The sequence below is a fragment of the Eutrigla gurnardus genome (assembly GCF_963514095.1).
Source record: "Eutrigla gurnardus genome assembly, chromosome: 8".
Classification (NCBI taxonomy): Eukaryota; Metazoa; Chordata; class Actinopteri; order Perciformes; family Triglidae; genus Eutrigla; species Eutrigla gurnardus.
In genome coordinates this window covers 8,702,103-8,715,969 of record NC_139922.1, presented here as the reverse complement: position 1 = coordinate 8,715,969, position 13,867 = coordinate 8,702,103, and the positions used below count along the sequence as shown (strand labels likewise).

The 13,867-nt window shown below is 44.0% G+C and overlaps 2 protein-coding genes across 6 annotated transcripts in view; one reads left to right on the top strand and one right to left on the bottom strand.

The window, feature by feature from the left end:
* The first annotated feature begins 462 nt into the window (after positions 1-462).
* brpf3b (bromodomain and PHD finger containing, 3b) lies at positions 463-13,105 on the top strand. 3 transcript variants are annotated; one of them, XM_084014574.1, is made up of 13 exons: positions 463-804; positions 1,943-3,501; positions 3,710-3,866; positions 4,025-4,156; positions 5,170-5,298; positions 5,913-6,225; positions 8,125-8,418; positions 9,097-9,699; positions 10,153-10,234; positions 10,323-10,411; positions 10,615-10,703; positions 10,968-11,122; positions 11,288-13,105. In XM_084014574.1, exons 2-13 carry the CDS (start codon positions 1,967-1,969, stop codon positions 11,469-11,471), a joined length of 3,762 nt encoding a protein of 1,253 aa, XP_083870700.1. In that variant the 5' UTR covers positions 463-804; positions 1,943-1,966; the 3' UTR covers positions 11,472-13,105. The 3 variants fall into 3 exon arrangements, with proteins under 3 accessions (XP_083870700.1, XP_083870699.1, XP_083870698.1); XM_084014573.1 differs by having other exon boundaries at positions 3,710-3,872; positions 9,100-9,699; XM_084014572.1 differs by having other exon boundaries at positions 3,710-3,872.
* Positions 13,106-13,115: 10 nt separating this feature from the next.
* nr1h5 (nuclear receptor subfamily 1, group H, member 5) overlaps positions 13,116-13,867 on the bottom strand; it is a 163,609-nt gene continuing 162,857 nt past the window's right edge. For all 3 annotated transcript variants that reach the window (XM_084014576.1, XM_084014577.1, XM_084014575.1), the window contains 2 exons: positions 13,691-13,804; positions 13,116-13,473 (listed from right to left, as the gene is read on the bottom strand). In XM_084014576.1, the coding sequence (XP_083870702.1) occupies positions 13,271-13,473; positions 13,691-13,804 (317 nt within the window). In that variant the 3' untranslated portion in view covers positions 13,116-13,270. The remainder of the gene's footprint in view (positions 13,474-13,690; positions 13,805-13,867) is intronic.

The window sequence follows — 13,867 nt, the reverse complement described above, 5'->3', positions numbered from 1 at the left end:
GTCACCAGAAAATGTGTTACAGCAGGAACTGGTAAGGCAGCATAAGAGGGGAACAAATCAGATTTAGACCAATACAAATACTTCAATAATGTAATATTAATTATTAATAATATTAAGTTCCGTCGCATAAAAGACATCGCAACCAACAAATATATAAATAAAAAGTGTTGAGTATCTCTGCACTTTGCAGCTTCAAATACCTAGGTCGCTTTCTATAATAACTGTTGACGCAGCGTCTGCCACATAATGTGAATTGATGGAACTATTTGGCACCAAAATACTGCGAACATATGTTGGCAGGGGGAAAAAAGAGCTCGGTGTAATCAATTCAGTTTTACGTTAAATGTGATTATTTTCAGTAGTATTAATTGTGAAACAATGAAAGGACTTTATTTTGAAACATGTATCCGGAAGTTCTATGTTTTACGATGGCTAGCGTCGATTTAGCACCTACTCAGAACCCCAAATAGCTAGCCAGCTAGCCGAAGGAGGCTAGCGTTTCTACTTCTAACAACATTGAGTCGACAATAGCCATTTTCTCGGATTATTAATGCAAACATACCACTCGTGTTCTCAGTAAACCTTTGAGATTGACTCCTTGCCTTCAAAACGCCCTGTTGTGAAGAAACTGAAGCGGAATAAAATAGCTACATATACCGGCTGTGCTAGAAAACTGTAGCTGGCTAGTAGCTATTCGCTTCGGCAGTACAGCAAGTAAAGCGGCTGGCTGGGCAACCATTACTGTAGAAGCGGCTTTAGATCGCCGGCTGTCGAGCTACCAGTGCTAGTCAGTTGTCATAATAGGTAAGATGTCTTAAATTTGCCATGTACTCTTTCTTCATTATAGAGTGACTCCGGACTTTTATTTCCTGTTTAAGATAGCAACGTTTTAACATGTTCTGCGCATTGTCAACGTTAAAATATAAGTCAGCTAACGTTAGTTCTGCCCATCTTTTAAAGTTAGCAGGTTAGCTCACGCTAGTGATATCGTTAACTACTTCGCTATGTACTTTTATGACAGAGTACGAATACTGTCACAATGCTGTGCTCTTCTCCTCCAGATTTGACACGATTACGAAATTCAATGCCGCTACGGCATCCGTTTACACAGCTATAATTCACATGTAATCCAAAGAAGAGCTTTTAATAGTGTTTTAAAACTGTAAATATGGCTGACATTTTACTCCCGAAGTAAGGACACTGATCTGGTATCCTTAAAGCTGATTGGCTCTGGGAAGGATCAGTCAGGCCTTTCTGAAAGCTGATTGGATGTACCGGTCGTGTTGTGGCTAGCCCTGATAGTTGCCAACTGTTTATGAGATAAAGTCGAGAAAAATGTAGAGATATTTTTTCTTTACCGTCCGTGTGTCTTATCGACAGTGAAGCTTGACCCTCAGTTTGACATTTGGCCACATACATGAATCTATTTAGTTATTTAGATTGAGTCTTCCAAGTTGAGGTGTGTGAAGGAATGTTTCCTCTACAGGTGACAGTGACCATAGCCCTGCATTACACTGCATTAAAATGCAACGCCCAGATCGAGATGCTTTGAATGACTTGATATGTCATAACATTTAAATCATGTCAAGCCTATTCAAGCTTTAGTTTTATTACACTATTACAGCCTGTTAAGTCCTGTACTGTTCACAAGTGGAAATGAAGCTGTTCGATAAATCTAGCTTGCTATGAATAAGGGATTACCACACAATCATGATAACAACGGCAAACAATAACAGCAAAATATTATAGCAAGGACAGTGGCTTGTTTGAATCATGAATCATAGAGGGCCATCGTCAAAGTGGGGTATAATGGCGTAACGTTTTTTTGATTCTACTGTAGCCACATCAAAGGTGTTTTCTTGTAACTATCTTTTGTATATATTTTTTTTATTTACAGTCTGTGAATTCCCTTTTCTATCAATATTTCCTTTTAAACCAACAGGAGGTAAAGTGTGATTGGTGGTCTATGAGGAAGCCACGCCGGAAAGGCCAGGTGGCCGCAGGAGATGGAACTGATGTCAGGAAGTCCAATGGGACAGTTGGCGGGCGTGGGGGTGCCCGTCAGCGATCCCCATCCCCTTACAGCCTCAAAGCATCTCCAACCAGAGAAACGCTGTCTTACTCCCAGGCCCAGAAGGTGGTAGAAGTGGAACTGGATGGTAGGCTTCACCGCATTTCTATTCTGGAACCCTTGGAGGTCATTACTGAAGATGAGATGATGGCTCAGGACATTAGTGAGTGTAACAGCAACAAGGAGAACAGTGAGCAGTCATCATCTCCCACCAGCAGTGCCCAAACAGTCCGCAAACCCATCACACCCCGAGGCCGCAGGAAAGATTCCAAATGTCCTCCTGTCAAGTCACCACCACCATCCAAGAACCACTGCCCCAATTCTCATCCACAAACCCCGGAAAAGTTAAACACATCACACCATCAGCATATGACTCTCCCTGAACCTAAGTTTCATGTGTTGGAGACCTTCAAGCCAGTTGAGGCACCTCCTTTACCTGCAGCATATTACCGTTACATTGAACGTTTAGCTGAGGATCAGGAAACTGAGGCAGAATATGACATGGACGATGAGGACACCGCCTGGCTGGAGATGGTCAATGCTGGCCGGACATCAGAGGGCTACTCAGCTGTCATACCAGACACCTTTGAGCTGCTGGTAGACCGGCTGGAGGAGGAGGCGTATCGGGAAGCCCGCAGCCGGGCGCCCTCTCAGAATGCTATTGACGATGATGCCTTCTGCTGCGTGTGCCTGGATGATGAGTGCCTCAACAGTAACGTCATCCTCTTCTGCGACTCCTGCAATCTAGCTGTCCACCAGGAGTGTTACGGCGTGCCCTACATCCCTGAAGGCCAGTGGCTGTGTCGCTGCTGCCTTCAATCCCCTCAGAAACCTGTTGACTGTGTTCTATGTCCAAACCGAGGTGGCGCTTTCAAACAAACCAGTGATGGCCGCTGGGCACATGTGGTCTGTGCGATCTGGATTCCTGAAGTATGCTTTGCCAACACAGTATTTCTGGAACCGGTGGAAGGAGTCAGTAACATCCCCCCAGCACGCTGGAAACTGACCTGCTACCTATGCAAGCAGAAGGGCCGTGGTGCATCAATTCAATGCCACAAGGCCAACTGTTACACTGCGTTTCACGTCACATGTGCTCAGCGTGCTGGCCTGTTCATGAAGATTGATCCTGTGCGAGAGACGAACGTTAATGGGACTACGTTCTCTGTTAAGAAGACAGCTTTCTGTGAGGCCCATTCACCACCAGGACAAGAGGCAGTCTCAGATGAGGAGAGTGAAGGGAGAGTGGTGGGCAGCAGAGGGAGGGCTAGCAGGGGACGCAGCGCCTATACAGAGGGCCCTACAACCCCGAAAAAAGGCAGGAAGTCTGAAGATGATGCCAAGCTGGATAAAAAGAAAGGGAAGAAGGGCGCAGATACAGCACAGCTCACCGCTTCTCCACAAACGATAGTGCCTCAGATACCCACGAGCAGGTTCGATTTTATTTTATTTTGAATATAATAAAATGCTGTGTATCTGTTGTAGCAAAACCCAACACCAATTTTTAGATTTGATAGCTAATTTGTGTAAAATGTGGAGTAGTAAGTGTAAGTACAAGAAACGTTTTTCTAGCTGAGATGCCTCAACTAATGTTTGCCATGTTGATAGTAAGACCAAGCTGTTTCTGTCTCTGCTGTTTAGGCTTAATATCATCTGTAAAGGAATCCTTTTTCAGAGGAAAAATCAGTTCATGCATAGATTGCATAACTACTGGTTACTGAAGCGTCAGTCGAGGAACGGTGTACCGCTGGTCCGACGTCTGCACTCTAACATCCAATCCCAAAGGAATACTGAACAGGTCAGGGTAGGAAACAGTACTACGATTTTGTCTTTTTTGTTCTCTGATGATAACATTTTATTTGTGACATATTTAGTCATTGTCTTACCAAACAATTTCTAAAATGCATTGATTGCCTTTAGTTACACCTGATCAAAAAAATGTGTTGTACTTTGTAGCCTGAGGTGGATGAGAAGGTTTCTGCTGCAAGGGAAGCACTGAGATATTGGCAGAAGCTGCGGCATGATCTTGAAAAAGCCAGGCTATTGGTGGAGCTCATCCGCAAGAGGGAGAAACTCAAACGAGAACAGGTAACATACAGGGGATGAATCTCACATACTCACAGGCATGCTGACTCATTGTATTTCATTTTCAGGCTTGTTAATGTATCTTTTGCCATTTGAAAGCTTGAAGTTAAATGTACAGAATACTAGGGCTGAAACGTACGACTTACGATTATTTATATTGTCCATTAATCGGTTGATTCTATTCTGGATTAATTGATTAGTTTTCTACTCAATAAAATATCAGAAAATGTTGATATATATTTCCCAAAGCCTAAGATGATGTCTTCAAATGTCTTGTTTTCATCCACAACTCAGTTTACTGTTAAGAAGCCAGAAAATATTTGCATTTAAGAAGTTTGAATCTGAGAATCTGGACTTGTTTTTCTTTAAAAATGACTTAAATTGATAAATCAATTACAGGTTTTATGATTCTAAACTCCTTTCTGATATTTGACAACTATTCAGTTAATCGTTGCAGCTCTGCTCAATACATTAGTTCAAACCTGAACTGAGGATATTAAGTATGTAAATGATGGGTATTATCAAATTGTAAGGCATTCACCAATTCAGTTTGAAGATCTGAGATGTTTGAATGGTCACCCTTTTCTTTGACTGTCCTATATACGTTGACATCTCTTTCACATGATACTACCTCCTCACCATAACTGATGACAAACCAAACCGGTGGCTGCTCTACAGCTGTGTTACAGAGAGGGAAAAAAAGATAACTTTTTAAAAGACAAATGCCATTATGACAGATGATGTTGAAATCTGACCAGACGAGGACTTAAAAGCACAATAGCACAATATTCTGGTTAGCTGTAGGCATCTTCATAGATGTATTCAAATGTCAAGGTTTGTACAAAAAGAGGATTGGCTTTGTTAGTTGACATTACGCAGCCCTTCACAATTATCACCTCCCATTGCTCCTCCTCTCTTTAGCCATTGAGCAGTTTGTAAAAACTTTTGTCAGACATTTGTATGGGTGCAACTTCCACGCATGGTTACATCACATACTTATCCTCTGACAACTGCAGGTCAAAATTCACCAGGAAGCTCTGGAGATACAGTTGACCCCTATGTTGGTGCTGCTCCGCTCCACTCTGGACCAGCTACAGGAGAAGGACACCGCCCAGATCTTTGAAGAGCCAGTCAACATCAAGGAGGTCAGACATTTCCCTGTTAAAGCACCAGTTTCCAGAGATCAGATGTTTGCAAACAGGTTATACAGAGTTGGAAAATGTAGGTTCTCCCAATTATTTCACCGTATTTTCTGAAACATATGGTTTTGTCTGTCTTTGGCATGACGGACAGCTCTAAATACAACAATACCCATGAGCATTGGCTGCTGTCACCGCGGAGAAGAAGCCAGTCAGAGGCGCAAATTAGGGGGTTGCCAAATTCAGAAGCTTCATCATTACAACCATAAAATAAATCAAAGCTCCATAGTTGCCACACATATCCAAAATGTACCCTGAAATTATAAGTGAACAGATTTAAGCTGCAGATTGGAAATCATTTTTCTCAACAGCACAATCAAAGTTTATATGTACACAGGCTTACCTACCATCTTTTCTATTATAATTCTGCATCTTTCATATTGCTGATTTAACTGGAAGAGGTTCATGCACATCAAATATATATATATATATATATTTTAAATAAATAAATATAACTCTTCCCACCTGTCCAGTCTTTACACTTACTTATTTTTATTTTTTTTGCCAATATGTGTCCATTCTGCCCATTCACACTTGGAGTTATGTCGTCTTGTCCTCAGGTCCCAGACTACCTGGAGTTCATCAGCCAGCCCATGGACTTTTCCACTATGCGCTCTAAGCTGGAGAGTCACACCTACCGCTCAGTGGCTGACCTGGAGACTGACTTCAACCTGATGGTGTCCAACTGCCTCCTCTACAACAACAAGGACACAGTCTTCCACCGAATAGCGCTCCGTCTTAGAGACTTAGGGGGAGCCATACTGCGTCATGCCCAACGCCAAGCCACCAACACCGGCCTGGACCTCAACACTGGCATGCACCTCTCAGAGTCGCCGCAGAAACGAGACTTTTACAGCTGCACGTGGGAGGATGGTAAGTCACAGTGGTGGTACTGGACAGGAAATATAAACACACGCATCCTTTGTACACTGCTCGAAAACATTAAAGGGACATTTAATCCTCACAGTGCAACACCAAGTCAGATACACTTCAGGGATATCAATCTGTCCATTTGGGAAGCACAAGTGATAGTGAATCAATTTCACCTGCTTTGGGAGAGAGGCAAAAGCAAGATAACCTCCAAAAAAGGAATGGTTTTCCATGTGGTGGCCACAGAAAGTTGGTCTCTCCTTCCTCATTGGTTCTTCTCTAGTTCTGTGTTCTGCTAGTGTCCTTGTCACTACTTGTAGCATGAGGTGGTTCCTGCAGCCCATGAGCAGGGGTACAGTTCAGAAGGGTGAAGGTCGCAGAAAAGAAGCTTCCTCTGAACCTGCTAGTCCGGGTGCAGAGAGACCATGCTGTTGATGGTGTGGAGTGAGGAACTGGTGATGCGTTGGGCGGTTTTCACCATCCTCTGTGTTGCTTTCCAGTCAGAGGCAGAGCAGTTGCCATACGAAACTGTGACACAGTTGGTGAGGGTGCAGCCGTAGAAGTTCACCAGGATCTGAGGAGACAGCGAGACCTTCTTTAGTCTCCTCAGGAAAAAGAGATGCTGGTGAGCCTTCTTGAAGAGGGTTGAGGTGTTGAGGGACCAAGAGAGGTCCTCAGAGATATGGATACCCAGGAACTTGAAGCTGGTGACACGCTCCACCTCGGTCCCGTTGATGAGGATGGGGGTGTGTGTTCCAGCTTTTGACTTCCTGAAGTCCACAATGAGCTCTTTGGTCTTCTTGGTGTTGAGAGCCAGGTTGTTGCCAGTGCAACACGTTGTAAGATGCTGGACCTCCTCCCTGTAGGCCATCTCATCATTAACAATGGTTTGTACAGGTGTGCAGTCAAAGGTGAAGGAGTAAAGGAGAGTGCTCAGCACACAGCCCTGTGGTACGCCAGTGTTCAGGGTGAGGGTTGAGGAGGAGACTACGGTCTGTTTGTTAGAATGTCCAGAATCCAGTTTGTATATATGTATATAGATGCATGGTATAAGATCAAGTACGACTAAGGAACGTTTAACAATGTATTAATACACTGCGACTCAATGTTAAATGGGACCGAAATAGATATTGGCTCTAGTTCTACATAAATAGATACAATGTTCTGTTTTTAATTAACATGAATAGTTGTGATTGGCCATATCTAAATAGAAAATGTTTACTATTGTTGCTCTTTTTATTTTTTAGGAATATTTCACCCACAAAATGACCAGTTGTATATCACTTACTCATCCTGTGTTACCTTGAATTTTTGAAGAACACTCTTTGTCAATAATGAAATGCACAGGCTGTGATGTCGATGCCAGGTCAACCCCAAACAAATAATCATGAATAACAAAATATTAATAAACAAAAAGCAAAAATGAAATATCTAAAACAGTGTTACCTTTTCCCTGCTTTGACTTCCCAACCGTAGTGTGAAAACACAGCGGTGACACGAGCTGGAGTCAATAATGTGACCCGCCCCACTGTTGACCCCCGATAACCCTCCACTCAGCAGCCAGACAACAAGACATGGGAAAACTTTATGAGCATTTATTTCTGTACAAACTGCAATTTTCAGTGTACGCCCCTTGAAATCCCACCGCTAAACTAAAAGTAAAGTTCTGGCAGTGTAGTGATTTGGTTCATGATCATCTCATTTCAGTTGGTCTTTGTGGAAAAACGAACATCACTGGGTTCTCCTCTCTCTTTTGAGAGCAAAGACATGATCTAATTTCTCATTTGCATTGGCTCTTGGACTGTTGCTTGTTAGCTAAGCAGTCAATTAAAAAAGATCACTATTGAACTCAGCATGCGTGCCAGCTTCACTGCTAGACTAACCCCTTCCTGTTGTGTCCAGTTGACAGTGTGCTGGATCCAGACAACCGACTTCATATGACGGTGGACGAACAGCTCAAGGAGCTGTTAGAAAAGCTGGACTTCGTCACCTCGATGCGATGCAGTGGTGCCCGAACTCGACGCATCCGCCTGCTTCGTCGCGAGATCAACAACATCCGCTACAGGCAGGGCCAGCACCCCCGCTACGGCCTTCACAATGGACATCTGAAGGAAGAAGATGAGGATGATGATGATGAGGAGGAGGACGACGACAAAGACGCCAAGGCAGATAACGGCCTTTCGTCTTCGGATAAAGGTGGGAGATGAAAAGCACTGACGTTTCACCAGTATGAAAATGCCAATGCATGAACCTTTGAAAGCCTATTTTCAATGAGACCAGTTATGAACATGAGCTAACGGAACATTGTCCTCAGGTAATTGAGCCAGGGTCCCCCCCACGCACCAACCCCAACCACCCCACTGTCTCCAGTCTAGTAAGTAGGGGCCCACAGAGTCTCGTTAGCCATGGCTGCCTCACAACTCCTCTCTCCCAGTGCACTCTATGTCTGCACCTCTTCTGTACATCACTCTCATGGACTCACCACTCTCCATTGGCCACGTACAGTCATGCCATGTCATCCCACTTTTGAGTAGAGGCTAGTCCACTCAAACAGTCTCTTGCCACCATAGAGGAGGTCAGGAGAACACCTGTGAAGTGTGTCACTTGAGTCATGTTACCATGTTGCTGGTGTACAGTTGTGAGGGCAAAGTGATCTATTCACTCGTCTTGATAAGGGCCTCCATATCTAAAGAATACCTCAACTCCCTTTGGGCTGTGGTTATGCTGTTAGAATGAAATGAAAACCAACCATTTTGAACAGATGCCATTTTCCAGTGTGAATACTACACCGCCACATCACACTACATACTAAATGGACATTCATTTGAAATGAACGCAGAGTGAAATTGAATTGCATTTTCCCTCCTCTTCCAGAAGATCTCAAATCCACTTCGCCCCCAACACTGGAACCTACAGGGCTGGCTCCTCCTCCACGACACGGGGACGCACCTCTGGAGCCTCCCACCCTGCGGCCAATCACAGGGGAGCCCCAGTCCACCAGCTGGCCCTGCAAACGCCTAAAGATGGACGAAGAACTCTCAGACAGCACCACGGACAACATGAATTGCACTAAAGCAGAGGAGCCCCAGGTGTTGCCTCCTCCCATTTTGCACAGCGAAGGACAGGCAGTGACCAACGGCCTGCCACAGCTCAGCTCCCCCCCGAGGCCCACCACTGGGGGAGTTGGTCGTCGAACCTCTGTATTATTCAAAAAGGCAAAAAATGGAGCTAAGCTGTTCAGAGAGAGAGACAATCCTTTGCTGAATGGAAAGGGGCAGCAGGACAACAATACAAGCAATACCCCTACAGCACCCAACTCCACAGCCACTACCCCATCATCCACACCTTTGTCCACTCCATCCAAGACCCCACAGAAAAGTCCCGGACCCCCCACCCTCAATGAACAATGGACTCCCAGTCGGGACATGTGTTCAGATAGTGAGCTGGAGAAGACACCAAATTATACACTGGAAAGTGGTGAGAGCCTTTATCTACTTCCTCAGTGTTTCTGCTACCTTTGCCACTGAAGACAATCACCAGGATGTGATCATTTAAGATGCTTGTTAGAATGTGCAGCCTTGTCATTCCTCTTCTTCAAGAGATAAAAGAGCAGTCTTCAATTAGTCTTTATCCCTTTTAATGATCTGTTTATCACATCAGGTAGCATCCTCTTGTTCTTCCTCTTTATTGTGAGGAAACAAAGCCTGATACCTGATCACAACATAGGAACTTCAAACAATTGCCCAATTCCATTATCTATGTTTAGTGTTTGCTGTACTCTTTTGCACTGATTGTTGTCACAGGTAGCATTGTATTGATGTGTTATTTTCATTGTGACTGAGATCAGATCTAAGAAATCTGTGCTTTGTTTGTCTTATTTTCCTCCTGGTCTTCTGAGATTAGTTTGAGATTTCTTTCATTTGCTTTCAGGACTGACCAACGGCTTCAACAAGCACAAAGACGGCGGGTCCGACTCTGAGTACAGCCCTTGTCCAGTCTTGCACAAAGAAATGTAAGACACGGTGTATCTGTTTATCAGGGGCTGTTTGCTTATGGGAATGATTGGCGATACATTGACGATGCAATGTGCTGTCTTACAGTAGCTCACCACCCAAACGGAGCGTCGGGAAACCAGCTCTTTCCAAAGTTCCCTTCCTGGAGATAGTCAACGGAGACTCAGATTACACTGGTATGTGTTTGTTTTGTGTATTTTGTAAGTTCACCTGAATTTTAATAGCAGCTGTGACTTTACATGTGGTCTTCTTTTCCCTCTCTCATTTGTAAGCAAGAGAGGGAAAGCAAAGGAAAGCTAACCTCATTATGAATATGTGTGCATGCATTCATTTTCATCTTATTCATGAAACAATTTCCCCTTCCGCCGCTGTTTTGCAGGCAGCCAAATGCCTGAGGATCGGTCAGAGCTGGAGCCTCTAGATTTGGTGTGGGCCAAGTGTCGGGGCTATCCCTCCTATCCTGCTCTGGTAATCCCTTATTCTACTAAATATTACTAAAGGACCATCAAATATGTGCCGTCAACAGATGGTGTAGCTCTAAACTACTGTTGGCAGGTTTCACCGAAACACATTTTGAGAAATTGGAATAAGTGAGTTTGACTGTGATGTAACCAAATCTAGAGGTAACAAAACCCAGGAGTTCCCTATGAGGACAACAGCTATGTGAGAGTGAAGTGCTAGAAACGGACGTAAATTTCCTGCGAGACTGACCTGACTGTTTGTTTGTTTCAGATCATTGACCCAGAGATGCCAGAGGAGGGCCTGCTGCACAACGGGGTGCCCATCCCTGTCCCACCCAAAGAGGTCCTCTGTCTGGGAGAGCAGAGGCAGGAGGAGACCAATGAGAGGCTCTACCTGGTGCTCTTCTTTGACAATAAGCGAACATGGTGAGGCTCAAACAGACATGCTCAATAGTAAATGCAGTGCTCCTCCTTTGTTAAAAGTTTAACCTTTTTATTTGTAAATAAAACAAGTATGTATAGGTCCAATCCAGCAAACCGGTCTAAAGCGATGAAAGTGGTCAAAGTCCATCTGTTTCTTTGGTGCTGTAGGCAGTGGCTCCCACGTGACAAGGTGACACCCTTGGGTGCAGACGACACAGCCGACAAGCTGCGCATAATGGAGGGTCGCAAGTCCAGCATCCGCAAGTCTGTCCAGGTGGCGTACGACCGCGCCATGATACACCAGAGCCGAGTCAGCCACAGTCATGGCTTTGTGGCCTCCAACTACCTGTAGAGGGCGACGGTGAGCCCTGTGTGCACCCACAGACAGCCACTATGCATTTCTCTTTGGTCTTAAAGCAGCAGGAGGTCCTACTGCGAGTTGAATTTGTATTCACACGGTGGTCTGAAGAAGGTGCTGCTCAGCACAGAGTCCTGGAATTTAGTTTGTTACCAAACCACTATTGTGTGACACACGGAGCAGTGGCGTTTGCCTTCGTGTCGTCGCGGATGTGGAGCTCCAGATGTGAATGAAGTTACCCAGAGGTCCCACGTTGCTGCAGTCGGTGAGCGTTGAATCCCTGTCCAGGATGGAGGTATCCGCTTACTCCACCTGGATGTGTTGAACCTGTGTCTGGATCAAATGTAAAAGAATTCCCCTCTATTTTGTATCATGCTACTGCCAAGGAATCAAATTGTCAGAAAAGAGATTTGACATATTTATATGAAATGCAGAAGACTTATGAATGGAATCACTGCCATCTTTTATACAATAGCTTTTTACATTTTAATCTTTTGCAAAGACACTTGTATATTACAAAGGCACACTTTGTGTACATATGTATGTGTATTATTATCAAACCCAATTTAATTTAATGTTGCTGTTTTAAAATGCGTATTTCAATCAACCCACGAGGGGCAAAAGGAGGCTGTGTATATTTGTGGAGATGAAATAATTCCTGACGTGCTGCAGTGTACATGGCTTAGTGTGTGTGTGTGTGTGTGTGTGTGTGTGTGTGTGTGTGTGTGTGTGTGTGTGTGTGTGTGTGTGTGTGTGTGTGTGTGTGTGTGTGTGTGTGTGTGTGTGTGTGTGTGTGTGTGTGTGTGTGTGTGTGTGTGTGTGTGTGTGTGTGTGTGTGTGTGTGTGTGTGTGTGTGTGTGTGTGTTCAGAGCACACAACGAGCCAATTGTTCTTTATATTTGAATTCTCTTTTTTTATATATATATAGAGAGAAGTAATTTATTTATGGAAGACAGAATTATACAAATAAAGTTTTATCGGTTAAAGTTGAGAATTAAATCTTATTTAAAACAAATGGAGTGAAGTTTTAAAAACGTGCGCCAACATTTTAACAGACGAGTTCCTGTTTGGTTTGGTATTTGATTTTACTCAAGACCAACTGCCATCATTTACTGTTGAGCCCCAGAATATCCTATTTATTTTCGAGAGCCCACTTTTATCAAATGAAAAAACACACCTTTATAAGCTTGTAGTACCTGCATATTTTACCTGCTCAGCAAATATTTTGTCTGAACCGAATTTCCACATTTCGAGAAATAAATGTTCTATTAAAAACCGTTTGGGATACTTAACTGCAGTTTGAAGTTTGTTTGTTTTTCTCTTAAACCCAAAGGTGAAATCAGTAATTGTGACCATTCACTCAAAATCTCTGACGGAGCTAACAACCAATCTCTTTCCATTGATGAACTCCAGCTTTCACACAGTCTGCATTTTATTTTTATTTTAACGACATTGGGTGAAAAGTACCGTTAAGTGTACATGTTAGCTCTATGGAACAATTATAAAAAGACCTAGAAAATATCTTTTGTCAAACAAACTATAGCAGTCCACAACCATTTCAGTCCCATCACAAGCTAGAATTCAATAATGACTGAATGAACTGGAGGAAATGGTGGAAGATCTGTTCGTGTGAGACCAAAGAATCCAACACAATGTGATCATTACTGGATGAAAACATTTCCAAAATGTTTTTGAGCTATTTCTCAGCTCATACAGGAGCATTCTACAACTTCACATGAAACTCCCCAGACAGGATGCCCGTGGTTTTCACCATTTTTTTAGTGTCTCCTCCGTCAGTGTCCAGGCTGCTGTCTTGTCAGAAGGAGGTAGTTGTGACGGAGGGTTCGTAGCTCCGTCAGTCTGCCCAGCAGGCGGCCAAACCGCTGCGGTCCCCCTCGCGCAGCTCCAGCCTGGGCCCCACACACCCTGGACAGCAAGTCCAGGATCAGTTCCTGCATTTTCTCAACGCAGCTGGCTGCCTGCAGGGATGCACGGTCTGTAGGAGGGGGGACACATAGAGAGACACATTCATAGCTTAAAACAGATCTGCTCATTTGTGTTTCTATCCAAACATTCATTCACATGGCCAAACAATGACTCATTGATGCACTTTTCAGACTCAAAACCCCTGCTGTAAACTGCAGAGGCATGTTAAGCCTCCTGATTGGCTGAGTGGATTATTTCAGAACAAACGTCCAGATTATTATTCTGACCTGAGCAGAGCAGAGCTGTAGCAGTGAGCAGGGTGTACTCGGCCTCCGTCACCCTCAGCGTTGCCGTGCTGTGGAAGAAGTTGAGCACCGGCCCGAGGAGATCCTCACTTCCTCCTGTTCACACCAGCAAATGGAAACACTTTTTAATTTTTAGGTGAAATAACTTCAGCTATTTTT

Bases quoted from the DNA above. Each gene is read 5' to 3' on its own strand.
- brpf3b (XM_084014572.1), top strand. From the start codon at position 1,967: ATGAGGAAGCCACGCCGGAAAGGCCAGGTGGCCGCAGGAGATGGAACT. The intron at 3,502-3,709 runs GTTCGATTTTAT...TCTGCTGTTTAG, and splicing joins CCTCAGATACCCACGAGCAG to GCTTAATATCATCTGTAAAG. The intron at 10,235-10,322 runs GTAAGACACGGT...GCTGTCTTACAG, and splicing joins CCAGTCTTGCACAAAGAAAT to TAGCTCACCACCCAAACGGA.